The sequence below is a fragment of the Gossypium hirsutum genome, chromosome A05 (genome assembly GCF_007990345.1).
Source record: "Gossypium hirsutum isolate 1008001.06 chromosome A05, Gossypium_hirsutum_v2.1, whole genome shotgun sequence".
Classification (NCBI taxonomy): domain Eukaryota; kingdom Viridiplantae; phylum Streptophyta; class Magnoliopsida; order Malvales; family Malvaceae; genus Gossypium; species Gossypium hirsutum.
In genome coordinates, this window is record NC_053428.1 from 25,537,000 (window position 1) to 25,564,470 (window position 27,471).

General features: G+C 32.4%; 3 protein-coding genes across 4 annotated transcripts; 1 reads left to right on the forward strand and 2 right to left on the reverse strand.

Moving 5' to 3' along the window:
- The first annotated feature begins 166 nt into the window (after window positions 1-166).
- On the forward strand, window positions 167-7,945 carry LOC107897119 (putative transcription elongation factor SPT5 homolog 1). The gene is given in 23 exon segments (XM_016822466.2): window positions 167-709; window positions 1,964-2,202; window positions 2,313-2,459; window positions 2,558-2,716; window positions 2,799-2,882; window positions 3,093-3,163; window positions 3,261-3,618; window positions 3,729-3,884; window positions 3,965-4,062; window positions 4,139-4,187; window positions 4,266-4,418; window positions 4,506-4,649; window positions 4,740-4,833; window positions 4,965-5,126; window positions 5,208-5,256; window positions 5,353-5,447; window positions 5,569-5,647; window positions 5,749-5,803; window positions 5,917-6,034; window positions 6,123-6,266; window positions 6,676-6,773; window positions 7,589-7,718; window positions 7,721-7,945. Coding segments are annotated over 23 exon segments (3,126 nt in total). The 5' UTR covers window positions 167-372; the 3' UTR covers window positions 7,828-7,945.
- Window positions 7,946-9,072: 1,127 nt separating this feature from the next.
- LOC107897120 (serine carboxypeptidase-like 42) lies at window positions 9,073-13,135 on the reverse strand. Of its 2 annotated transcripts, none has more exons than XM_041114109.1 (11): window positions 12,829-13,135; window positions 12,349-12,648; window positions 11,648-11,710; window positions 11,401-11,493; window positions 11,185-11,277; window positions 10,847-10,932; window positions 10,426-10,704; window positions 10,169-10,302; window positions 9,888-9,980; window positions 9,647-9,764; window positions 9,073-9,557 (listed from the first exon to the last, which is right to left on the reverse strand). In XM_041114109.1, the coding sequence occupies exons 2-11, from the start codon at window positions 12,626-12,628 to the stop codon at window positions 9,390-9,392; spliced, it is 1,407 nt and encodes a 468-aa protein (XP_040970043.1). In that variant the 5' UTR covers window positions 12,629-12,648; window positions 12,829-13,135; the 3' UTR covers window positions 9,073-9,389. The 2 variants fall into 2 exon arrangements, with proteins under 2 accessions (XP_040970043.1, XP_016677956.2); XM_016822467.2 differs by having other exon boundaries at window positions 11,603-11,710.
- A 6,908-nt stretch (window positions 13,136-20,043) lies between these two features.
- LOC107897121 (uncharacterized) lies at window positions 20,044-23,085 on the reverse strand. The gene is made up of 5 exons (XM_016822468.2): window positions 22,592-23,085; window positions 21,902-21,981; window positions 21,623-21,798; window positions 20,839-20,947; window positions 20,044-20,540 (listed from the first exon to the last, which is right to left on the reverse strand). The coding sequence occupies exons 1-5, from the start codon at window positions 22,920-22,922 to the stop codon at window positions 20,232-20,234; spliced, it is 1,005 nt and encodes a 334-aa protein (XP_016677957.1). The 5' UTR covers window positions 22,923-23,085; the 3' UTR covers window positions 20,044-20,231.
- Window positions 23,086-27,471: the final 4,386 nt, after the last annotated feature.

Here is a 27,471-nt window from a genome sequence, read left to right on the forward strand (position 1 = left end):
ATAATATGAGATATTAAATTTGATTTAATATTTATGATAATATTTCTTAATTTACTATTAATATAACTAATTTCAATCCTAATTTATTTTATCTAAAATCTCACCGTATAAGAGGAGTGAACCGTTATTTTGATTAAGAGGGAGCCACAAAATACAAAATTTGATTAGTTATTTATTAGCAAAAATGAATTGCTGCAGGTAACTTAAAAACTATTAATTAATTATAATGTTGTATCGTGTAAAATAATAAATAAAGAATTCTACAAAGTCTCGTAAGCTTCATCTTCCTTATCTAGGGTTTCACAAAAAATTCAGAAGTATGATATCGTAAATCTTTCTTTTAGACTTTAGATCCTCCATCGAGTTGCTGCAATGGCCAGAGGAAGAGGTGAGGAAGATGATGACATTGAAGGCGAAGAGTACGAAGATGACGACCAATTGTTGGACGATGAGGATTACGACGAGGACGAAGACGTAGGGAGAGGCCGTGGCAGTTCAAGTAAGAAGCGGCGGAGATCTGATTTCATCGATGACGTGGCAGAGGAGGACGATGAGGAAGACGAAGATGATGACGATGACGATGACGATGAGCTATATGGCGGTGGTCGGAAAAAGCATAGCAAGGCTCCTCGTGTTGGCGCTCAGTTTTTTGATCTTGAAGCTCAAGTCGATAGCGATGAGGAAGAGGAAGAGGATGAGGGAGAGGACGGTAATTTCATTGCTTAATTTTGTTCTTGAAATTGGTAATGAAGTGGGAAAATTGATGATCTAATTGATCATATATTGAGATAAATTAAATTAAGTTATTTTTTAGAAATTAGTTTCAAATTCAAAACTTAAATTTAGTTCAACTTCAATATGGTTCAACTTAAATTCAAAACTCTTTAGGTGGTTGTATGTCATTCTGATATCTAAGCAGTTATCAGAATGTTGTTTTGAACATTGTTAATTATGGTAGTGTAATTTAACATCAGGAATGACTTTGGTAGTTTTCCAACCTTTTCCTTCCGAACGTGTCTGTCGAAAAGTCTCATTCATTACAATGAACTCTTAATGTGACTATAATTGGCTAGGCAAGGCGGAAATAATGCTACATTGCATACTTGGCATTTGATGCTTGCAGATTCAAGGAATTCCTCCTTTTTGAACATAATCACTCAATTTGAAATTTTGCTACTACGATAATTATTAAAATCTCAGTGAGCTCATTGTTTTCTAATTGTTTTTTTATTCTAAACTTTTATGTGATGATTTCCTCTTTCATTACATTGAATCACAATCATTTGTAGGCACTGAAGAAGAGTTCATTTCTGCATAGTTCTTGATTCACTTTTTATTGTTCTGTTGCACTTGGACCTGTGTTGGGATGGTTTGTATTCAATGCTTTGCAAATTCTAAGAATACTTATTTGTTTTGAAATTTAAATTATTCAATTGCAATTTCAAGTTTTTGTTTTTTCTTTTACTCCTCCCCTGGTTATTGAGTTCTAATTGAGTCAAATTTTTATGCTTCTTAGTTTTTAGCATATTATTCTTGAGAATCTTTTGGTTACCACAATTCTCTATTCCACCTATAATCAATTGGTTATAGCTCCTGCAGTAGCAGTAACTCGGATAGAAATGATGTGTAGAAGCATTCATGTGAATAGCATGGCTGGTATCATTTGTTCACATTTTCAATGTTTTGCCCCAAACAATATTAGCTTTCAATTATCGTACATATTGCTCTGATTGAAAAAGATAAATGCAGTTCAGATTGACTGATGAGGCATGCATAATCAGCACAATTATTTGATTTGGTAAACCCTTATGGAATTGTCATAGAAAGCTATTTCACTGATGACGAGTGTAATGAATAAGTGGCATATCTTAGTATGGTGATTTCTGTTGAACCTTCTATTTGTGCCTGGTTTTCATCCTTGATTTTCTTAATGTTGCTGATATATTGATGTCTGGAAATGCAGATTTCATAGTTGAGACTGGAGCTGATCTACCTGATGAAGACGTTGGTAGAAGGATGCACCGTCGCCCATTACCACTCCGGGAGGATGAACAAGAAGATGTTGAAGCTCTTGAGAGAAGCATTCAGGCTAGGTATGCAAGATCAAGTCACACAGAATATGATGAGGAGACAACTGATGTGGAGCAGCAAGCACTTTTGCCTTCAGTAAGAGATCCAAAGTTGTGGATGGTTAAATGTGCGGTATGATGATGATTTCCTGTGCAGTTTAAGTTTTGAAAACTTGTTATGGGGCAGAAATGGTTAGTACGTTAGCTGTGGAGTTCAACTAAGATCATGTTCATGCATGCTAGATTGGTCATGAACGAGAAACTGCAGTTTGCCTCATGCAGAAATGCATTGATAAAGGATCTGAACTACAAATCAGGTCTGTTATTGCCCTTGATCACCTTAAAAATTATATTTATATCGAAGCAGACAAGGAAGCCCATGTGAGAGAGGTCTGCGATCTTTTATTCTTTTGCTTTAATTTTTGGATGGATATTGTAGCTTTAGATGTCTACCTATATTTCTGTTGACCAATTTTGATCTGCTTCAGGCTGTGAAAGGTCTGCGTACCATATTTGCAGCAAAGATTATGCTTGTTCCAATAAGAGAAATGACTGATGTTTTATCAGTGGAAAGCAAAGCGGTTGATCTTTCTAGAGATACCTGGGTCAGAATGAAGATTGGGACATACAAGGGTGATCTTGCTCAAGTATGCCTTTTGTCCTTTTCTACTTTCATGAATATTCCCTTTTGAAAAATCTTAGTCTGACTGTGTAATTTCTATTTCATAGGTGGTTGATGTGGATAATGTGCGGCAGAGAGTCACTGTGAAATTGATTCCTAGGATTGACTTACAGGCTCTTGCTAATAAATTGGTATGGAATTGATTGCATTTGTTTTAGGTGTTTATCTCATGTATTGTGCATGTTGAAAGCCCTACAATAAGATAGTGTTTTAATTTTCCAATGCAGGTATAGTTTGTTAGTTGTCTATATATGATTGTATTTTAACAGATTTACATGAACTATTTGGCTTTCTTTCCCGGTTCCATCATCTTTGATCTGGTCTTATACTGTTTCATACAGGAAGGAAGAGAAGTTGCAAAGAAGAAGGCTTTCGTCCCTCCTCCTCGTTTTATGAATGTTGATGAAGCTAGGTAGGTCAAATGGTTCCAATCTCTAGTGAAAAATCTACCACATTTATTTGTTTCAGAAAACTTAAGCTCACATGTCTCGATATTTGTGCTTTTTTAGGGAACTTCATATTCGTGTAGAGCGCAGACGAAATTCAATCACTGGTGATTACTTTGAGAATATTGGGGGCTTGTTGTTTAAAGATGGGTTTTTGTACAAAACGGTGTCGATGAAGTCAATTAGTGCTCAGAACATAAAACCAACGTTTGATGAACTCGAAAAGTTTCGGACACCTAGCAATGATGGAGAAGGTGAAATGGTTGGTTTATCAACTTTGTTTGCAAACAGAAAGAAAAACCATTTCTTGAAGGGTGATGCAGTTATTGTTGTCAAGGGAGATCTGAAAAATTTAAAGGGATGGGTTGAAAAGGTTGAGGAAGAGAATGTCTATATTAGACCGGAAATGAAAGGCCTTCCTGTAAGAATTCAGTCAATATTGGTATTCTTTGAGTTAAGTCTTTGATCACTAGTGTGCATGTAAGATATCTTATTGCTAGGTCATACTTGGCCTTCAATGATGTTTTGGAGAAAACTCTTGCTGTTAACGAAAAAGAGTTGTGTAAGTACTTTGAGCCGGGGAATCACGTGAAGGTTGTTTCTGGGACAAAGGAAGGTGCAACCGGTATGGTTGTCAAGGTTGAGCAGCATGTTCTCATCATTTTATCTGATACAACCAAAGAACATGTAAGTAATACATCTTTTGAAGTGTAGGCCAGACCTAAAGAATATCTTTGTGGAAAAATAATTGGCATTTCTTATATTAGATCCGTGTTTTTGCTGATGATGTTGTTGAGAGCTCTGAAGTAACTACTGGTGTTACAAAAATTGGAGACTATGAGCTTCATGACCTTGTGCTACTAGAGTAAGTAGTTTTTCGCTGAAGGATTTGGACTTGTCTTTAGTTAATTTGGGGTCTTAACGTATTAATTATGTTTCAGTAACAATAGCTTTGGAGTAATTATACGTGTAGAAAGTGAAGCATTTCAGGTGAGTGACCTCTCTTAAGTGACCGGATTTTCACTGATACTCTTTTGACTGTTCTCATGGTCGTTTACTTTCTTTTAGGTTCTTAAGGGTGTTCCAGAGCGGCCAGAGGTTTCTCTTGTCAAATTGAGGGAAATCAAATGCAAGCTTGACAAAAAATTTAATGTGCAAGACAGATATAGGAATCCTGTTTCTGTGAAAGATGTGGTTAGGATACTTGAGGGTCATTGTAAAGTAAGATTCTCGTTTTTCATTTTGGTTTGTCCTAGTATTTACTTTATGAATTTTTAGTTTACTAATCATCCACTTCTATTAATTTAGGGGAAACAAGGCCCTGTAGAGCACATATACAAAGGAGTTTTGTTTGTGTATGATCGACATCACCTTGAGCATGCTGGGTTTATATGTGTTAAAGCTGATTCTTGTTGTATAGTGGGAGGATCACGTTCCAATGGGAACAGAAATGTTAGTCTTTTCCTTTCATTTTTTTGCTGGTTAATTCATGTGTAATTAACACCATTTAATTGAGGTAGTGAACTTGATTCAATCTTTTAGGGTGATTCTTTCTCAAGATTTGGTAGCTTCAAGACTCCACCACGTGTACCACCATCACCAAGGAGATTTGCTAGAGGAGGTCCTCCATTTGATTGTATGTTGGTTTTGTTATCCTTGTTTGTACAAACATGGTTTTTCGATTTGTCTGAATTTTCATTTTCTCTAGTTAAGTGATTAAGTTTCATTATAAGCTTGATGCTATTAGTTTCTGCCTATTCAAAACAGCCAATGGGAGACACAGAGGTGGAAGAGGAGGGCATGATGCTTTGATCGGTACTACTGTGAAAATTCGACAGGGTCCTTTTAAGGGTTACCGCGGACGTGTTGTAGATATTAAAGGTCAATCAGTACGAGTTGAGTTGGAGTCTCAAATGAAGGTTGTTACAGGCAAGTTCAGGTTAATGTTCAAAATGTTTTCTCCTTTTCTCTAACATCTTTATGACTTATAGAACTTGTTCATGTCTGCAGTCGATCGCAATTTTATATCTGATAATGTGGTTATTTCAACACCCACTCGGTAAATATGATTTCCTTGGCATCCCTTTTGTTGTTTTTTGACTATGAAAGCTCTCTTCTTACGTATTCTGATGTTGTATGTTTATTTTTTCACCAGTGATACATCTCGATATGGTATGGGAAGTGAAACACCTATGCACCCTTCACGAACTCCTTTACATTCATATATGACTCCTGTGAGAGATCCTGGAGGTACCTTTTTTTCATGTATTTAGTGTTTTCTTGTGCTTTTCAAGTGTGGATACTTCCATTAATAACTGATATTGTTATATACTAGGACCATAGTAAATGGTTACTTTTATGTTCTCTGTAGCAACACCAATCCATGATGGCATGAGAACACCTATGCATGACCGGGCATGGAATCCTTATGCACCAATGAGTCCACCCAGGTTTATTTGTAGTTTCCATTTATTTAGTGCATCCTGCCTCGGTGGTTTAATCATGCCTGGTTAATGATTGGTTTATTATTATTATTATGACTGCAAATTAGGAATAATTGGGAGGAAGGAAATCCTGCCTCTTGGGGAACTAGTCCGCAGTATCAGGTTAGGTTTTTTCCACAGTTTGGTGCTATTAGTGATATAGCTATTTTTCCTAACTGAAAATATATGAATTTGATTCGTTCTTTGTAAAATAACTGTAATGCTGTTCCCTTCAGCCTGGAAGTCCTCCTTCAAGGGCATATGAAGCACCTACTCCTGGTTCAGGTTGGGCTAGTACTCCTGGTGGTAATTACAGTGAGGCTGGAACACCAAGGTATAGCAATTTGGCTTATGGTAATTATATTTTGGCTTACTTTTGCTATTTGAATGTGTTGATGTTCTTTAGTGTTGCACTGTTGCTCATATTGTATGTTTGTTTCAGCCAATGCTCCTAGTCCTTATATGCCATCAACTCCCAGTGGGCAGCCTATGACACCAAGCTCGGGATCTTATATTCCAGGTACACCTGGAGGGCAGCCAATGACACCTGGAACTGGTGGTCTTGATATTATGTCTCCTGTAATAGGTATTTTTTCTGTCTCCCCCACCTGTATTTTTAAGAATACTGACATTTTTTATTTGGGTCATTGCCTGGTGGTTCTGGATGTTTTTATGGGATTTAAATTTTATTTCCCGTATAATTCATTAATTCTTTTTATACCTGATCTGTTTTGGTGAATGCTGAATAACTTATCTTTTTTATCAGTTCTTAAAATTTCTTTTATTAGTTCTCTGTTGTTAACCCTGGAATCCATTTTGAGTTTGTTTTTCATTGTGACTGAAGAAATGAAGTCTTCGGTACTTCTGTAGTTTTTTCTAGAATGCTTTAAGTTTATGTAAATTTATTTCCTGCATTGCAGTTCAAAACTTCTAAGAAAATGAAAGAAAAAAGTAAACTGTAAATATCCCTCCTATTTAACATGCAGTGCTTGCAGGTGCTGACAATGAAGGACCATGGTTCATGTCTGATATTTTGGTCAATGTGCACAAATCTGGAGGTGAGACTCTTGGAATTATCCAAGAGGTGCTTCAGGTATGTCTTCCATCATTGTTCTAAAAATATTTGCCTTTTGCTTCTGTATAAATATACATTTACAAATTATTTTCTTCAGTGCTATGAAAATTGAAATGGTCTTGGTTTAATTTTTATTACAATTGCTTAATTGGTTATTATCTTTAATGATTACATATTTCAAATATATCTATGTTCTAAAGGTGCATGTACCATCCACGAATGTCCTTTGTTTGAAATACTTGCATTTCGGTTCAGTTTTTCATGTGTAGTCCTCTTAAAAGTTGTCCCCAAAACCAATAGTAGGCTAAGGAAATTGAATCCATGTTTAATTGAGAGCTGAGCATTGGTATTAATCAACTTTAGGCTATAGCTTATGGCATGAATTGTTTTGGATTATAATTATAGATTATATGTTTATGGGAATAATCTTTTATTGTTAGATACAATATTTATACCTCTATGTATGTTATGACACGTTCATGTGTTCCTGTCTTTTTCATGTTATTTCTCATATTACGATTTATATCTTGCATGGTTTTTGGTAGTGGTTCAATTTAGAGGGCAAATAAGTGTTCGTAATTTGTCATAATGGTTCAATTTAGAGAAATTTGTGTTTTTATCGTGTATATGTTATTTTTGTTTCCAAAGTATGACAATTTATGTGAAGTTCAACTTTTGTATTCATTTTATATAGATTTTAAAATTTTCATGTGTCGGGTATTTATGATGTTTTAACTCTTAATTTTCTGAAACATAGTCAGGGCATATACTCTAGTACTGTTATTGACTGTAATGGGAATGTTTGAAAAATAATTGATGGTCCATAAATACAGGATGGACCGTGTAAGGTGGGGCTGGGATCAAATGGCAGTGGCGATACCATAATTGTGATGCCGAGTGAGATGGAGATAGTACCCCCAAGGAAATCAGATAAGATCAAAATCATGGGTGGCTCACTTCGTGGGGTACTGGCAAGTTAATTGGTGTGGATGGCACGGATGGCATTGTAAGGATAGATGACAGTCTTGATGTCAAGATTTTGGACTTGGTTATGCTAGCAAAATTACCCTAATCAACATACAAAAAATAAACATCAAAATTAACAGTATATTATTACTATTATTTATTGAGCAATTTTTTTGTGAGGAATTGTTAATAATATGAAAGCTCTCCCCCTTTCTTTCTCTTCATTGGTGCGTAGTCAAACTTATTTATTAGTATGAATGATTTGATTCTCAATTCTCAAATTTCAATGCAAGGTTGATGTAATTTTTCATGTATGGGGCTGCAGTGTTATGTATAAAAAATGTGGGTGCAAGTAACGGCAAAAGGTCGACCATGACTCTTTATTAGTATATCTATGCTTTTCCCTATTCAATGGAGATGGAGGGGCTATGCAAGCGTGTATTTGGACTTTTAATTAAATGTCACGGGATCAATTAATGTTAAGCAAGACTGTGCATGTTTTCCAGGTGTTGTTTCTTTAGCTCTAAAAAACCCTGAATTTATTTTAAGGAATATCTTTCAGGATCTATTAATGATACTGAGGTCAAAACCTAGACCTAGCATTTCATTATACCAATAATAGATGAAATACGATTGGATCAGAGGAGTCCAGTGCCTGTTATCGGGCTGGGTTGGCCTCCCCCCATTTCGTTTTTCAAAAAATAATAAAATTATAATTTTTAAATTTTAATTGATATTTTATATATTTTTACAATTAAATTTATAAAATATTTTTATTATTTAAACTGAAATCGGGTTAGGTTGACGTGTGAAAATTCTTATCCAGACTTATCTAACTCAAATCGGGTTTACGGGTAGGCTTTCTTACCCTTGGATAGTACTAGATAGGATATATAAAATAATGTGATTAAAATAATATGGGAAAATGGTTGAAAATCTCATACCATGAATATAAAAATTATTAAGACGGTTTTTATCATTCAAGGCTTCGGTATTTAGCGCCCTCATAACAATAATTAAGTAAAAAAGCATAGTGTGGGAGAATAGACGAGTTAATGTTGCTTGGCATGTATTCTTTGTTGGCTTTCTCACATATTTTATATTTAAGGTGGGTAACAACTACATGGAGACTGCCAACGCTTGAACACCACCTCACTACTGCTGCAACTCTTCAATCTTTAAGAGAGAAAATAATTTGTTGGCTTTGGACTGATAGAAAAAAAACTCTTTTAATCAAGGAAGGATAGATTTTGTAACAATGACAGGACGGCCTTGGAACTGGATATGGAAGAAGGTTCAATTAACCACATCATGCATTAGAGATGTGAATATTTTCCAGGGAATTGGTTCATTGAGATGTCAGATGCAGACACTTCAATTATAAACCTTAAATCAATGAATCAAATTACATTTTCCCCCATCAAAACCATATTCTCTCTTATCAAATTAATCGGAGCCTGATCATCCATTTCAATCACATAAAGAATTTAGTCCTACAATCAAACTCTCTCTCCCTCTCTCTCTCTCTGCCACTACAAATCAAGGTTTGCCCCCATTTTCTTCTGGAGACACCCCCTTATTCCTTTATTACCCTATTGGACAAGCATATTCTGAAACTCGGAACAACTTGAAACTGTATCACACTTTGCTGTATGGTTTACAGTGTTCTCATTCATGAATGGGAGGATGTGTATTGTTCGGCAGTCTCCGGCCATGGACGAATGAACTGAACAAATGCAAGGCTCTTGATGGTTGTGAATACGGTACCATATGTGCAGCCCCCCTCACAGTGGCAAATGTCAACAAATTTCCGTATTCAGTCACCCATCCTCCAACCTAACCAAAAAACATAGACCCAAGAAAATGAAGAAAGTTGCAAACCTTAAAAGCATAACACTTTAGATTTGTTGGCAATCATTAAAAACCTGCTGTTTGTGAAACCAAGCTCCATATGGGACTGTAATCTTGAACTTCAAGTCATGAGCTAGTTCACGAACCAGTGTCCTCGAGCCAAGCAATGGCACTACCGAGTCTTGATCCCCACTGCAATCATTAGTTTTGACCAATTATACACACACACACACACACACACACACACACACACACATATAATTATAGCATCCATGCTCTATGTGTGAAATAATGTAAAGAGATACTGTATTTTACCTGAATATCCAGACAGGAATGCCATTCAGGATAATTTTTTTGAGAATAGGAAGGATGTTTATGTTACCATCACTGTCACTGTAGCTTAAACGACTGTTCAGTGCACACACAAAAAACCACCATCATGGCGTAAAGGATCATTAGAAATTCTAAATAATACTTTTATAAAAAGCAAAACATAAAGCATGTTACTGATTTAAGATACCATAAGATCCATTACATACTATCCTTAGGATAAATGTTGACACAACTCCCAAACCCAGTATCATATTTAAACTTACCCACTGCACATACTCCAATCATAAGGTAATTTGGTGCGATTAGCATGAAGTGCCATCTGAACCTCAGGTAAGTTTAAGTAGAAACGCCTTTCAAAGCTCATACACACATCAATACCAATACTTATCTTGGTTGCCTGTGTATATCAGGAAAAGTTAATCATGCAGAGGTGAAAAAAAAGAAATGACGGATACGGGGTTTAATTCAGTTAGTTCAAGCAACTACTTGTAAGAAGGAAGAAAGGAAAAGAGAAGTATACCATTTTCCGCAATCTCAATTCTTGTTCGACGAGAGATGGATAACAAATATCTAGGAGAACATCATAATTGTTTACATAATGACCAACGATTCTATTTGCTTCAACTATGGCTTGGTAGCAGGGGTGGGATACATTATGAGGACTCTCAAAGACATAGTCATCGAAATCACATTCATTCATGATGGTAAGGCCAACTTCATCAGAAATCATCCCATGTGACCAGAAGAATTCATATGTTGCTGGAACATCCCGATCAAGTCGTAGAAGAGGATTCCCAATCTAAAATCACAAAAGAAAATTAATAAAATGAAACAAGCCAAGTAAAAATGTTAAACAAATCGAAGGAAGAACCACAAGATCCCAATATCATCTTCTCTTTTATTTCTTATTAAAGAACATAGGGTAGTGCAAGTTTTCTTACAGCAACTCCTTTGATGTTAAACTTAAAACCCTTTGATCGTGCATTATGATCCAGTAGAACTTCAGCCAACTGTGGTATGTAATGTCCTGTACGACAACGGGTCATGCAACTGTAAAACTGAATAAAGGTAAAAGGTGGATTGAAAATTTTCTGATTACTGCCTTAAATAACAACAATACTAAGACTTGGTACCAAATCTAAAATATATCATATTCTATTTTGATACTGTAAAAGAATAGGAAATGACATAGAATTTTGCTATCGCATCTGATTTGCCATGCAGAAACATGTAGTTGTAGATAGGCATTTTCCAAAGTGTTTCTGTAAACTAAACTTACCTGCATAGCTTTCTCCAGTAAGAAACAGTTCTCTGGACTTGAATTCTGGGAACTTCTCATACCATTTCATCATGAAAATATACATATCCTTGGCTGACAGGAAAAAGAGATCATGTTCTTAACAATTTTTTTTTCTCCAAAACTGTAAATTTCGATATCTATCAATGAAGCTTGTTGCAGGAATTATCCTAAGATCAGTTGATGAAATCACATTACCAGTGGAAGCATCCCCACGGATATAATCTGAAGATGTATTTGAGTAAGACCAGCCTACACCAACAGGGGACTCAACAAACAGGAGATTTGATGCTATTGAGAACAAAAGAAAAAAAGAAGTAAGTGAGAACATTATTTGTATTCATTAACAATCAAATACTGAAATCTCATTGCATTTTAATGCAATAAACATATTTTGGACCTTTGTTCCATGACATTGAATTTATTCGAAGGCTTCGCCCATCACCTCTAGGATAAAATGGACCCAATTCTGTAAAAGCACCCCCTCCCACGGAGGAACACCCTGGCCCTGAAATGGAATTTGAGGATAACAATCAATATAAACAGACAATCATCTCTATTCCCATGGCTACAACATATCATCACTCTCTCTCTCTCTCAATACGTTTGAACTAGTTTTGAAGCTAAAACCAGGATCTCCACTTTTAAACATGACCAAGTTCATAAGCTCAAACATGAATGAGAGAGAAATACAGCAGAAGCAAGGTCTATTACCCCCGAATTTAGGGCGTTTTGAATACAAATATACTCAATGTTCTAGAGTTTTTGTTTTTACTTTTTTTACATATATTTAGAATCTCAAAAGATACTCTTTCAGAAATAAGTTAATAATACCGAGCATCGATAAAAGGAACCAAAGTACAACATGTGGGAGAAAACGGTGCTTTCACACAACGAAAATGAATCTTCACCCCCGGAAAGCCAGAAAACAAAACCCAAAAAAATTTAAGTACTAAATTGAAAACAATGTGAAAGAAGAAAGAATGAAAGTACAACTACACAACAACCGCACAGACAACAATGGGAACATATTTCATATCAAAACTCAATAATTCAGTCCACAAAGCAGCAACAACAACAACAAAAAGATTTGAAAATAATGGACTTAAGATTCAAGTTTTATAGAAGAGCAAAAAAGCACAGAACCTCCATTGAGCCAGAGAGTGAGGGGCTGCTTCTCAGGGTTCTTATCAGCTTCAACGAAGTAATAAAACAAGCTCCTCCCAGCCTTTACATCTACATCAACATACCCAGCATACTGCTTAAACCCAACTGGCGGCTGACCAGGTAATTTGACTACCAGATCCTCCGCTGGATACCCTTTCACCCCCACTCCCACCGCCACCGCCGCCAATGCAATGCTAAAAAAAACCCCACCAAACGTATTCCACCTACCCATCTCAAAATACCCTTTATCTTCACACATATGAATTATACCTCAGAACCCTATATAATGTCAGGAAAAACACCAAAAAAGAAGTAAATAAATGAATAAAGTAAGGGAAAAAAAGAAAGAAAGAAACAGAAACAGAAAATATAATTACGATGATGATAATGATAACATAAGCAATATCTTTAACCAATATATATACAAATTAACATCTAATTTCTGTTACATATACTTACAAGTAGCACGTGAATTCTGGGTTTGCTTGTAACAAAAATGAAAAGTAGAGTATAATACGATTATTATATATAAATTTTTAGAAATGAGAAGAGATCTAAGTTGTGCTGAATATAGGAACACTTGCTATAAACAGATTTATAGGGGTTTGAATTGAGGAAGGAAAGAAGCTTCATCCTTTCAGTTGCTGCCAAGCTGTGTTACCGTTTACTACCTACCTATTACTACCCCCTTTTTTTTTTTTTCTTTTTACTGTAGGCCAAAACAAAAGCATGCAAAACCTAGTCTTATTTTTAATTTAATATCCGTAATTAAAAAAATATGTACTTATAAATATATATAAAACTAGACTATGAAAATAAAATATACTTCGTTTAATTTATTATTTTATTTATTTTGATTTTTGAATAATTTATTATTATTTTATTCCTTTGACAGTTTAAGTATAATGTTATTTAGATGATAGTTCCGGAATTGAGATAGTAATTTAATAATGGATAAGTTGGTAGATATATAAATAATATAAATATATAGATGCATTGAGAATAAAAAAAAAAAGAGATACCCCTTGGCATCTTCTAAACTGAACAGATTCTGATTAAAAAAAAAAGAAAAAAAGATAGACAAAAAGTCTCAGAACTTTTGCAGTCAAAAAAGTCAAAGGAAGGAAAAGTCGCTATTTCGGCTTAACTTTTGGCTGCTCCATGCAAAGTGGGTTTTAACATGATTTGGGGAGATTGAAAGGCACGGACCAATGGTTGAATAGGATTTGAAAGGAATCTAATGCAGGGAGCTTTCTTTTTTTGTTTACAAAATCAAGGCTAATCCTTTTACCGTGCCATCAATATTTACTTACAAATTTATTTTTATTTTTTATTTTTTTTTCTATTACAGGCTTTTTTCAAATCATTTAGATAGCACGCCTCAATGACTTCAATTTGGATTTCTCATCAATCATCTCTACATTGGATTACAGACTTTAACATTTTACTTTCTCTTTCAATTATTCTTAACAATTATTTAAAATTTAATATTATAGAGATTAGCTTTAATTTTAATAAATTAATATTTATTATTTAATATATTATTTTTTAAATAGCAAATTTTATCTTTATTCTCATTTAATACTAGAGGATTTAATTTAATCCAATCTTTCTTATAGTAGAGGGACTTCGCATGTACTTTTACTCATATTAACTCATAAGTTTAGTAATTAATTTGATCTTTGAACTATAATTAAAATATTAATTTAAAACGTTTAGGTTTTTCAAAAAAAATCTAAAATTACTTAAAAATTCAAAAAAAATTTAAGATTAAAATTGTGTGAAAAAAATAAAAATTCATAAGAGATCTTATTTTTATATAAAAAAAAATGAAATCCCATTGTCTAGCTGCAAAGCTTTTTACTGTATGGTCCTTTTGTTTTCTGCTCATATTTTTTTGTGAATGGTCCTCGCTTTAAAAGTAAGTTGAAAATGGTGAAGATGATAAAAGCACAAGTTATGTTTTTTACTTTATAAATCACATATTATGATGTTATGCTAAAAACAATTGAGACCTCGTCTATATTGAAAAGAATGTTTTAATGTTAAAATGTCTTGAGTCTTGCGAGATAAACTATTTGGCCAATTGACTCAAAGGTTTACTATCATCACAACTATTATGAGAATAGAAAAGAAATTCAGTTTATACTATATATGCCAGCTTTGATGAATTTTTAAAGTTTATACTTGCTTATTAATGAAGTGATTTCATGACCCAATGATGCTAATGGTTTAGATTGTGAACTGATATTTGCAAATAATTTTCCAACAATGATAATTTGTGGAGTAAATTGCATTCGTTAATACAAAAACATATCATTTTTATTTTTTTTAGCAATTTTTTCTACAATTTTCTGAATATGTTGAATTTTCAACAACTTTTCATATAATTAAAATTTTAAAAAATTATAACTTTAGAAAATAAATTATGAATTTTACTATTTTTAATACATTTAATTTTATTTTTTAAATTTGTTTGGATTTATCATTAAAAAAAAACTAGAAGTATCAAATAGATATTTTAGTTATGATAAAATTAAACACCTATCACTTATTATTTACATATTATGTAATTCAATGATTTTACGTCGCATTGCTAACTTAACAAAGAATCAAAGAGTGATGGGTTGACTTATCGAAACGTAGTACGTAGTAATCCATATTTATAACCCACTCGTTCCTTAGCAAAGGGATCTAGACATTCTCTCAATTTTGGCCACATTGCAGACATCAGGCAAGACTACTTTCTGCGAGGAAGCGACGGCAACTGAATTATTGGCTTCAACCACCAAATCAATATTAGCTCAGTTCTGAATTTGGAGCTAATGGCTATGGTCAATAGTCTCACTATTGCTTGGGAAGCCAGATTTCACATGGTAGAGTTGGAGAGTGATTATTCTACTACTACAGATCTCATGTGTAACAACAATGGTCATGAAGCTCGACATACATTGGATGAAGTTGAAAGGCAATTTAATAGAGATTAACAAGGCAGGTTCAAGCATATTTTCAAAGAGAGAAATAAGGTTGCAGAATATGATAAAAATTACCAACACTTATGACTCTATCTTCATAGATTTAGGAAACCGCCCATGGATATCTGCAAATTGTTATTAGATGATCTTAACAGTGTTGCGCACACTGCAGTTTGTTATGTTAAATTTTTAAGTTTATCAAAGCTTGGCCCTCACTTTCACACGAAAAAAAGGTGTATCTCTGATTAAGAGTTGTGATTATTAAAAAAATGCTAGTTTGAACAGAAATGTTTATTACTAAAATAAATTCGTGTTTGTATGAATAAGTGAGAAGTTTTTTATAAATTGTATTTAAAATTCATTTGATTTCACACGTTAAAAAACATTAGAAAAAAATATATGGAGAACAATTTATTTTATTCTCCCTCATATTCAATGGTTATTCTAAAAAGAATTATTACAAAATTTTGGTAAAAAAATCACTCAAGTCTCTTTTAAATTCGAAATTGAGCAAATTAGTAACTCTCAAAAAATTGGATCATTTTGAAAGTGAGCAATTAAAGACAATTAATCATGGCATTAATGTCATTTATTAATCGTGCATAATTTTAATTGGTATAATAACAAATTTATCCCTCGATGTTTACATATTTTTTTAAATTTAGTCTTAATTCTAAAAAATCCAATAAATTTAGCCTAAATATTTACACATTTATAAAAATACTACAGACTAAATTTGTTAAATCATGACCAAATTGATAGAATGTGTAAATTATGATAGCTCAATTTATTATTATACCAATCAAATTTATGTAAAATTGACGAAAAACATTAACATTGTGATTAATTGTCCTTTGTTGCTCACTCTCAAAATTGATAATGACTAAATTACTCTGATTTTTTTGAAAGGGGTCAATTTGCTTGATATAAAAATTGAGAGGGACTAGAGAGGTCTTTTTATCCAAAATTTCTTTATAAAAATTGATATTTTTATTATACACTACTCAATGAATTGTTTTCATATGCACAAAACACATATAATTATTAGGCTTTATTGTATTATCAAACTTTGTTTATCAATAATTTTCTACATACCAACATATGATAGAAACGAATAAAACCTCAAAAAAAAATATTTATATTTTCCGAAGCCTTTATTAATTACTCATAAACCAGCAAAAACATTTGTTGAAGTTAAAAATGCCTAGTAAAGTTATCATCTTTGGTTAGTGCCTTTATAGTAATCCACTATTGATGCTGACCAGAGTTAAATTGCACAAACGTAGCTATGTCTACTAGTGGGACAAGATGCTGAGGATGCTTCTCACCTCTTTTGGCGTTGCAGTCACATGCAAGCTATGTTCACAACACCGAAACTGGTAGCTTGTCGCGATTTTCTCAATTGAAAGATCCCATATGAGTAAAATAAATGTTTAAAAATAGTAATTCAAAAAAATAACTAAAAAATAATTTTTTTTAAGATTACATTTTAATCACTTATATTTGAAATATTACATTTTAATCACTTACGTTATCATTTTGTTACGAAGTGGTCACATTACTGTTAAACTCCGTTACCTCCCTAAAGGCAACCTTACGTGACAATCCAAATAAGTTTTAAATACCAACTTAGATGTCGAGTTGCTGGGATAAAAATATGTTTTTAATTAAATAAATTTAATTTGAACTACCACGTAAGACAATCAAGTTGGCGTTTAAAACATATTTAGATTGCCACGTATATAGGACCATTGTAAAGAAGATAACGGAGTTTAACGGTAGAGTGACTACTTCGTAACAAAACGATAACGTAAATGATTAAAATGTAGGGTAATCTACAAAAATAGTCACTTTTGTTTGCTTCAAGTTACATTTTAGTCACTTATGTTTGAAATGTTACGTTTTAGTCACTTATATTATTATTTTGTTACGAAGTGATCACTCTACCGTTAAGTTTCGTTATCTCTCTAAAGGTAATCCTGCGTGGCAGTCCAACTAGATTTTAGGTGCCAACTTGGATTTCTAAATGGGATGAAAATATTTTTTTAATTAAAAAAATTTAATTAATTAAAATTTTAAACCTAAACCTTAACTAAAAAAACAGTTCATGAATATGTGGTTCCTTTATTTTATTTTATTTCTAGCTATAAATTTGATTTACGATTTGTATTTGTATAAATATTTTTTTTGTAGAATATGAATGTAATTGTTTATTTAAGCTGTATCAGAATTGTGGGTTAGACCGCTTATGGTTTTATATTATTATGATTTAATTATTTGTTGTTTTTTTCATAGCAATACCTAGAATCAATTATTATTTTTATATTCTTATAGGTTAACGTGATTTCAAATATTTTCTTAAATTTATTCTAAAATATTTTTTTTATATACGTGATTTTATATATGCATTATTATATTTAGAAAATATATGCGAGACAAATTTGAAATAATTTTACTTTCAATTAAAATTATAAATTAAAAAATAATTTAAAAATTATCAATTAAATTTGATTATTAAATATTTAATCCAAATATTTGTTAAGAATAAAGTTTATTATAAAAATTGAAAACATGAATATTACCTTTTATTTAATAAAGTTAAATTCATAAATTATCATTATATTATTAGGAAAGTACTTAAACGAACTAAACATAATAATGTAATTTTTTGGTGATTTTAATTAATACAGTATCAAATGTTATATAATAATTTTTGTCCCAATTACATTCCAAAAAATCATAATATAAAAAAGCAGAAACGCTACTTTGATATTGTAAAGATAAATAAAAGGTGTTTATCAATTAATTCCTTTTAAATAGTAGGTATCTCACTTAAGTAGTAAATTGATGTAGGAAAAGGGGTTGTCCAAATTTAAATTTGGACATGATGTGAACAAAAACTTAATCAACATAAGTCATTTATCAAGAATGTAATGTGTGTTTGGCAGTAAGAAAGAAAATCACAAATTCATCCTCCAAATTCTTTCCCAAATCTCTTTTTCCCCTGCTTTTTAGCCCTTTATTCTTCAAACTTTTTGTCATGCAAATCCTTCTAAAATCTAAACCCGTTACTGCATTTACCCCATTTTCGTCTGTCACATTGTCTTTACGCACAGTGGGGGCATGCTCCAATTATCCCTTCTAAAATCTAAACCCGTTCCTGCATTTACCCCATTTACGTCTGCATCACATTGTCTTTACTCACAGTGGGGGCATGCTCCAATTATCCAAAGTTCCAAAACTGAAACAGCAAAAGGAGCTTTCTTTTTTATCATCATCATCATCAAGGCGCAGGTAAATGCTACTTTTCTCCTTCATAAAGGAAAAGAAAAAAAGGTGATAGCAAAGAATGCATGAGCTTTCTGATATCACGAGCAAAGTAACCCATTAAAAAGCTTGCGGCCCCTCCAATTCTTCTCCATCATTAAGTAGTGTCAGAACAGTTTTCCCCCTTATGCATGTCAAAACCTGAAACAATAAACCTCACCATTTCTAACCTTTCTTATCTTTCTTACTTTGGTGGAGGTACCAGAAACCCACCTCATCATTCTCAATTATATACATTTTAACTCATATATTTCTATCTTTATGTCCCTCCTTTTGAAGGAAAAAAAAGAGTGGGACATGGAATCTTTTTACTTCTCTTCTCACAAAGGTCAAATCCCCATCATTTTCGTACATAAGAACTACGGACTAGTAAACAGAACTTGTTATACTGAACGTTATTGTATTCCCATCTTTGTAATGATAATGACTTTTAAGTTGATGACATTTAATTTCTAAAATTCGCTTTCTAGCAACCATTATTCTTCACATTTGAGTTTGTCCATGACTCTAAAATAGGCATCTAATTATTCAACAGTAAAAGTCAACTTCTCCTACCCTAAAAGAAATCAAAACTGTCTTTCTGCTAAAGCTTAATTGTGGGATCAGAAAACTATTTTGTACTTCCGAATCACCATCTCCAATGTTCAATAATTATGATTTTATGTATGGTTATTTCTTCAATTTTTAGGTGGAAAGTATAATAAAAATATTTACATTAACATATGCTAAGTTTTAGGTAATTTTTATACATTTAGAATTTAATCCTTTTACTTTTATTTGTAGGAATTTAATCCTTTGCTTTTCAAATTTAAAAAAATAAGTCAAATTATTAAGACAGTTAAAATTCTTCTGTTAAATTTAAATTATTAAAATATTATTTTTGTTAGATAGTTACCAAATGAGTAGTTTAAACAAAAACATTAAAAACAATATACAAAGAACATTAATGTAATTAATATATATTATTTTTAAATCAATTTATTCGAAAAATACAAATATACCATACCAAGAGAAATATCCCATTCCAGAGCTCTATATCATCCATTTCAATAACCGACTCCATCCCATTATCAGGCTTTCACCAATTTATTAGTTTATCATCCAGGCAATAATATTACATTCTGAACAACTAAAATCCAAAAAGTTGTTAAAAATTTTCCAATCAATAGATTGAAAAAGATCGCAAAAATAAAGGTCAATTGTACCAGGGTGAAAGTACTAACCTGGGAGGTTAAAGATTCAAGGCTCGAGATTTATAACTCATCTCCAGTATACAGCATCCAAGTATCCTGTCAAATTCCCAACTAAACTACTACGTATGCATTTTTTTATTAGTTTTGTCCCCTTAACAAATGCATAAACAACCAAATTATGAGCTTAAACAGGACTTGTCAAATTAAATACAGTGATGAACATATCTTTACAACACATACTTGGAGACAGACTGAGAGAGTCAATTTCAAAGGCTGGATGATAATGTTAATAAAAATCACCAACTGCTTGACTATGCACGTTGTGCGAGGGGAAAGAGAAGACAATAGAAAAGAAAAGAGAAAACATTCATATTTCAGAATACAATCGAACTAAACGTAAAGAATCGAAGCTAGTCTCTAGACACCATTCCCTCTGCTTTTTGCTAAGTGGTCTTCCTTTCCCAGCTTTTTCTCGATTTATTCTCACGTCTGCTAAACCCCAGATGCAACATTTTGTTTCCATATCAAAGGAGACCAGCCTGAAAACACCATCAGCTTCCGAAAGTTTACCGCTGTCAGCTACCTCAGTCACATATTTCACGTACAGAGAGCGGTCCTTGAACCGGTCTAGATCCTGTGGTATTCGAACTACTCTTTCAACACCAGGAGATGAAACCTGCAAGTAAAACAGGTTTTTAGATCTGACAACTAAATGATTTAAGTGTGATGTGTAACCAAATACAAGTTTCAGCTTTAAGGCATTAATCACCAAAAGGTGTAGCAGATATACAAATTTCTGCTCCTAAAAAAACCATGGTACTTGGCCATGTCTGGAATTTAGTGTACTTAACCTAAGGCTGCCTGCTTTAAGTGGTCATTAAATAGGTTTGCCCATTCAGAAAAGATACTATTTTGACCACAATCACAGAGAAATAATGGAAAGCAAAATAATAGTGATTACGAAACATCATCACCTCCAAGGTTATATTCTCTGCTATTGATCGAGCAAGTTCAGCTTCATCCAATTTTGCTCTGTAGCTTACAGAAAAAGCTTCAATGTCTTCCATACTGGGGGAACCAGATCTGTCGGATCATTATAAATTACATTCGAGAGGCATTCTTTGATTTTTTAAGAAGATGGTTTATACTGGGAAGAAAAATAGTAAAGAGCCAACTGAGAACAACTAAATTATACAAAACATAAAGAAATCATGACACTGGTTAATTTACAAAACTTAAAAAGAAATCATGACACTGGAAGCTATATTAATAAACAAAAGGCCATCACAAATTCTTTGATTTCACATGCTAACATGACACTTTGCAAGGCTAAAGGGACGACACCACTCCATGAATTTTTAGAATCGGCAGCATAAAGGAAACCATATCAGAAGTAAAAAGATACCATCAATATGGAAATTGAACTGCTTGAAGCTCAATTGCTCATACAACCTCAAATCTTACCATAAGAAATTTGCAATAGTTAAATGATTAACCAGTAACTTAAAGGCTCCACTTTCAATAAGATGCTAAGCATTAAGATGGGAAATGTTCAAGAATACCCCATTAAATTTATGTGTATCATTCAATATTAAAACTTTGATTATTCATTAGATGATTCCTGCAAACAGAACTCCATACACTCAGGTGTAACAGTATAACAAGATTGTCAGGAAAAAATATCACCACATTATTAATTAAGAAGCAGGTTTACCAGCATTTCTCAATTGAAAGAAAGAAGTGCCAATAAATGCTTACTTATTTGTAAGCCTTTCAATGCGGACTTGAATGGAAGAATTCGACAGCGTTTTGAAGGCATATATACCCAAATCACCACCAAAGGATTGACATACATTCTCAGCTAACAATAAAGCTTCTTTATCCCACCATGTTCCAGCAAGTGAAATTCCTCCTCCTCCAGCTCCATCACCGACCTTAAAAATATACACTCATGTTTTAGCAAATTGGGTAAGCTTTGACCAAAAAAAATATAGGAAATGTTGCCAATAACTATTGTTGTAGAACACTAGAACTTACATAAAGTTCAGTTTCGTCTTCTGTGTACTCTTCTTCAAAGAAATCATCATCATCATCATCATTGTCTATCATCAATTCATCTATGCAGTCAAGAAACATTCATTTAGACATGAGAAGTTCATTCAACATGTTAGAACTCTATTAAAATTGTAAAGAAAGAAATAGGCAAACATTATTCGGTAGAAACTTTAAGCAAGTAACATAAGCAGGGGTAGAACAAAGCTTAGTCAAGTCAATTCTCAATACAGTATAAATCTCGTCTCTCAAGCTCCAGTCTGACTGTAAATTCAACATGGCAACATGCTCAATCGAGTTTTACTTTTCAAACTTGAGCTCAACTAAGGAGACAATTCAAGTTAATAGAGCGTATGTATACTTACCTATAATTGATATTTATATATATAGCTTTCAGAGGGAAAAAAAAGGTGCTGCTAAGGTGCTTGTACTGGACTACTCGAGTTAAACCAGCTCAAGCTCGATTCGACTAGTTCCGAGCATTTCCCGAGTTGAGTCAGCTCTCAACTCACCCCCTTCCCGAGGCTAAAAAAACCAGTAATTTTTTTTCTTGAAATTCCTAACTTCTGTTTACCTTTCATTAGCAACCACATTGAGCAGAAATACTGTAGCTAAAAAGAAACCAACAATCACGCACCCATAGAGCAAATGGGTATGTAGTATTCATAAAATTACCATCTTCGAAGTCATCAAAAAGAAGCAGCTCATCTTCCTTGTCATCGTCGTCCATTGAAACTTCTTCAACAAGGGTTGGTTCCAAAAGCGGCTCAGACTTGGAGTTCTTCTTCCTGGCATGAATTGCAAACGGAGAAGAGGACTTGTTTGAGATTCTAGCCAAACGGTATATCCGAAACGGGAACGAAACCTTGTGTGTTGAGCTTGGAGGCTTGGAAAAGCTACAAGTAGTGGCGGTGGATGGCGGTAATACCGGTGGTGGAAGTGGAGGCGGAGGTGATACTGGAATTGCAAACTGCTTAAAATTCCAACCCGAAACTAATAAATCCATTCTTGAAATCGCCAATAATTTGAAAGAGTGTTGATTTTCGTTTCTCCTGAATGCTATGAAAAACAGTGCTGTCAAGGCAAATGTGTCTGAGGATATAGAACGAAGCGAAACAAAAACGCAATTCCTATGGAAAGAGTTTGCTAAACGGTGTCGGATACTGGTTACTTTCGGGTTTTCGGCTTTGTTATCAAGTATTTATTCTTGGGCCTCTGCCGTTTCGTGATGGGCTAAACTGTATCTGTCCTTTCTAAAGCCCAGTACATGTTTATTTTAAATATTTATTTTATTTGATACCTAATTTTTTGATAATTGACTTAGGCATTATTTGATAAAGCATTAAAATAAATTCAATTAAATTAAAATTAATTTTTTAAATACATTTGATAATATTAAATAAAAAAGTTACAAAAAATTATGGAAATAATAAGTAGATAAGGATTTATATATCACTTAATAAAGAATAAATTCAACTATTTTTTTATTTTATTCTATTTCAGGGTTTAAATACTGAAAAATTAGGTATTAAATTTATATTATAAAATTATTTGATATCTGTGATTGATAAACTGAAATTTAATAATTTTGGATGGTTTTACATGAAAGATAAATATGTTAGCTTGGAAATTTTATTCAACACTTTCTTGTTGAAATTTTTATATTAAATAAAAAAATTAAAATGATTATCAAACACATTTAAAAAATTAAATGTTAAAAAATTTTATTTTCAATGATTTATCTAAACAGTCTTAGTAAAAATTAAGCATTTTAATTTTTGAAAATTCATTATTTCATAATTTAAAACATATTAATATTGTATTATTTATTTTATTTTGAATAGTTTTGTATAAAATTTAAAGATAATAATTTTAATATTTTAAATTAAATAAATTGAGAAAATAGTTTATTTTAAAAATAAATTTTGAAAATGTTTTCAACATTAAGTAATAAGTAGCTATCTGTTTATCATATTAACATTTTTTTGTTGAAAATTTTACATTAAGTAAAAAGTTAATAAGGGTATCAAACGCACTTTCGTCTAAAATTATATTATCATTTATCAATCAATCTAATTATAATTAGTATTTAATTTTAAGTAATACACCAAATAGATATTATAACTTATATTTAACACTTATCACTTGAAGTATAAAATATTAAGTGGATTTTATTTTATTAAAATTTTAAATAAATTATCTCTTTTAAAAAAATAAGATAGTCAAATTACCATATTTATCTTTTATCCAAAATTATCTAAAATAATATAAAACATTATATTAATAATATTAAAAATAAAAATAGATAGTCTTTTAAAAATTAATATTTACTTTTTTCAAAGAGCATAATTATATTCAATACTTGTATATACTAATTTCCAAAATGATTTTCTAATATAAATTCAGCACTTATAAAACTTAGTAGTAAAAATTTAGTACTTAACTTTTCAACATTTAAATTTCAGTTTATCAAACACATCTTAATCTTTATCTTTTGGTACTTATTTTTTCAGTACTTAAATTTTCAGTTGATCAAACATAGCCTTAATTTAAAAAAATAAAAACATTAAATTTCCATAAAAAGTTAAATATAGGTGAAGTGATAATGAAATTGTATTTTTAATGCTATTGAACAAATGTTTGGTCTTTAGATTTATAATTTTTAATTGTTTTATTCAAACACAAAATCACAACTAATTTTAAACTACTTATGTCTCTATTAATATTAAATTTTTTATAAAGTTTAATATCATAAGTCAAATGGACATAAATTCAGTTGGGTAATAATACAAATATTTTTACTTTATAAAGTAAATTGTATTTATTTTGTAGGTGTTTTTATCATTTTATATCTTTTATATAGAGAAAATAAAAATAAAAATACACATAATAAAATTTTAACTCAAGCCTTTATAAATTTCAATATTTTTATTTTACCATTCAATAAAAGATACATTTGTTATTTATATCAAGCTTTTATAAATATATTTATTACATAATTATCCCACATTGTGAGTGTATCATAAAGTGTGTTTGTTTGATGTAAAATATTATAAATAAAATGATTTCCTTATTTTTTAGTGTTTAATTGTGTAAAATCAAATGGATCAAAGTAAAATATCTTTCGGATCAATGGAGGGAGAATGCATTTTTTCTTGTAAAATAACTTGCTAGCGTAAAATCCGTAAAACATTTTACACAATTTTTAACTCTTGTGTTTTAGGCTCTCTTTGCTTCTCTTGCTAAACTTGCTTCCTTATTCTTCCATCTTATTCGATTTTCTTTGAGGAACAAAAGCCCTCAATTATTGTTGGTCTGAACTCAAGAGTGTCATTCCCTCTAATTGTTACAGAGCGATTTTAATTCATGCTTTGTATACTTACTCTAAGAAAATTAGAAAGTTAGTGTTCTTCCTAAATTGTTTCTTTGCATTAATAATCAAGGTGTATAGACAAAAAGTTTTTTGAGAAATTTTAAGAGGCTAGTAAAAGTTTGAGAAATTTCGAGTTTAATGATAATATTTTAAATAAATTTTGGGGTCTAATTAAATTTTCTGTGAAATCAATGAGAACTTTTTAAAGTTTTAAAATATTTTAATTAAAATTTTCAAAAAATTAAAAGATATAAAACTGTAATAGGCCAATTTTAGCCTGGGCCAAAAATAAAATAAAACTCAAACAAATAAACAAAAGTCCAAATTTTTTTTAATAGTCCATTTACATTAAATGACCCAATCCAAACCCAAACTAAATCTAGCCCAATTACAGCCTACTACCCAGTTACAAGCCCAAACAAAAATTAACCCAAACCCAACAATATTTTTAGAAAAATGGAACCTTAGCCTTGCTGCCACCGCATGCTGGGCATACCTCTGCCACCACTGTCCACCGCTGCACGTTAGCCACCTCCACGCGTCTGACACCTGCAAAACAAGGCCAACACGCAAGCAGAGAAGCACAAGCAAGACAATAGAAATAAATAGGAAAAAGACAAAAAAAATTAGAAGCAAAAAGTTTGTAACTCGGCTATAAAAGTCAAAACATTTTCTTTGTAAGGTTTTTTCTGAACAGAGATTAATTGGAAAAAAAAACTCAAAGTAAAAAATAAAGGTGATCTTCGTATATTTTCTATTTATCTTGCTCTTAAGTTTTTTTTAAATTTATTTATTTTTACTTATGAAAACAAAAAAAAGGCGGGAAGGAGAGACTCACCAGAGTTCCCCTCGGTCACGACGTCAGAGGGCCCTTGTCCATCGTCAAAATCAGCCCCAAAAGGGGGTCGGGAGCGATCTTCTTTAGATTCTTCAGGTTTTGGTGGCTTGGCTTTCAAGGGCGCTTCAAAGCGGGGCTAAAAATGTAACACCCCTAACCCGTATCCATAGCCGGAATAGGGTTACAAGGTATTACCGGATAACACACCTCATTCACATACATTTAAGCATTCATAATCGAAATCAAATCAAATCATTCACATTGTCCCTTATAAGGTCTTACGTGACCTTAAAACAAGCTTAGAAGTGGTTTGAGATTAAACCGAAAACAGTTCCAAACTTTGAGGAATTTAGAAAATTTTTCAATATAAAAGGGTCACACCCCCACCAAACACGCCCGTGTCATAAACTGTGTGAAAACAGGGCATACATCCTGACTTGTACCACACGGTCGTGTGCCAGACCGTGTGAAATCTAAGAGGGTTACTGACTTGGGTCACACAGCCGGCCACACGCCCATGTGCCATCTCGTGTGTCTAGATCGTGCCAAACCTGTAGGGTATACTGGCTTAACTTAGAAGGGCTACCCCAGGGGACACACGGCCGTGTACCAAGGCCATGTGACCCACACGGTTGAGCCACACGCCCGTGTGCTTAGCCGTGTGGAGTGAAAATAGGCTTGGTTTAAGCCACATTTCTTACCCTTCTCATGCATACTTAAAACACAACATTTTACACCATTTCAATACATTAGTAGTCAGCCAAAACATGTTATTTTATGCACCAAATATGTTATACCAATTCCTTCCATTTCATCAACTCAAATCATAACCATTTCCTGTACAAAACACATACCAAAAATAGCATGATTCATTTCTCATTTTACACCTATTCCATCACATACCAAAACACATATCACATTCATTAATTCAATCTATTTCAAATATGTATTTTATCATCATCAATCACACACAAAGCTTGACTTATAAATCATCTATTAACCATTCACTTATTTAGTCTAAATTCATGTTTTTCTTAGGTAAATACTCAATATTATACCAAATGACCAAATGTTCATCTTGAACATCACCAACCATACCAAATTATGCCATTACACAAGGAAAATTACACATCAAACATAAGTCATTATTAAGCCATATAAAGTGACCAAATACATCACCAAAATCTTTATAGAAAAGACTTAAGCCTATACATGCCATATAACCAAGTTACAAGTGTATAAATACCGAAATCAAACCGGATAGTGTGATGTGATCTCCGCTGACTTCCAACCCGAGCGAACCTCTGAATCACTATAAAACATAGAAAATATAACACAAAGTAA

Bases quoted from the DNA above. Each gene is read 5' to 3' on its own strand.
- LOC107897120 (XM_016822467.2), bottom strand. From the start codon at position 12,628: ATGTGTGAAGATAAAGGGTATTTTGAGATGGGTAGGTGGAATACGTTT. The intron at 11,278-11,400 runs GTAATGTGATTT...TTTTCCTGTCAG, and splicing joins CCGTGGGGATGCTTCCACTG to CCAAGGATATGTATATTTTC. The intron at 10,303-10,425 runs GTATACTTCTCT...TGATATACACAG, and splicing joins AATTGAGATTGCGGAAAATG to GCAACCAAGATAAGTATTGG.
- LOC107897121 (XM_016822468.2), bottom strand. From the start codon at position 22,922: ATGGATTTATTAGTTTCGGGTTGGAATTTTAAGCAGTTTGCAATTCCA. The intron at 21,982-22,591 runs GTAATTTTATGA...TTGACTGCATAG, and splicing joins TTTTGATGACTTCGAAGATG to ATGAATTGATGATAGACAAT. The intron at 20,948-21,622 runs GTAAGCATTTAT...ATGATCCGACAG, and splicing joins ATTGAAAGGCTTACAAATAA to ATCTGGTTCCCCCAGTATGG.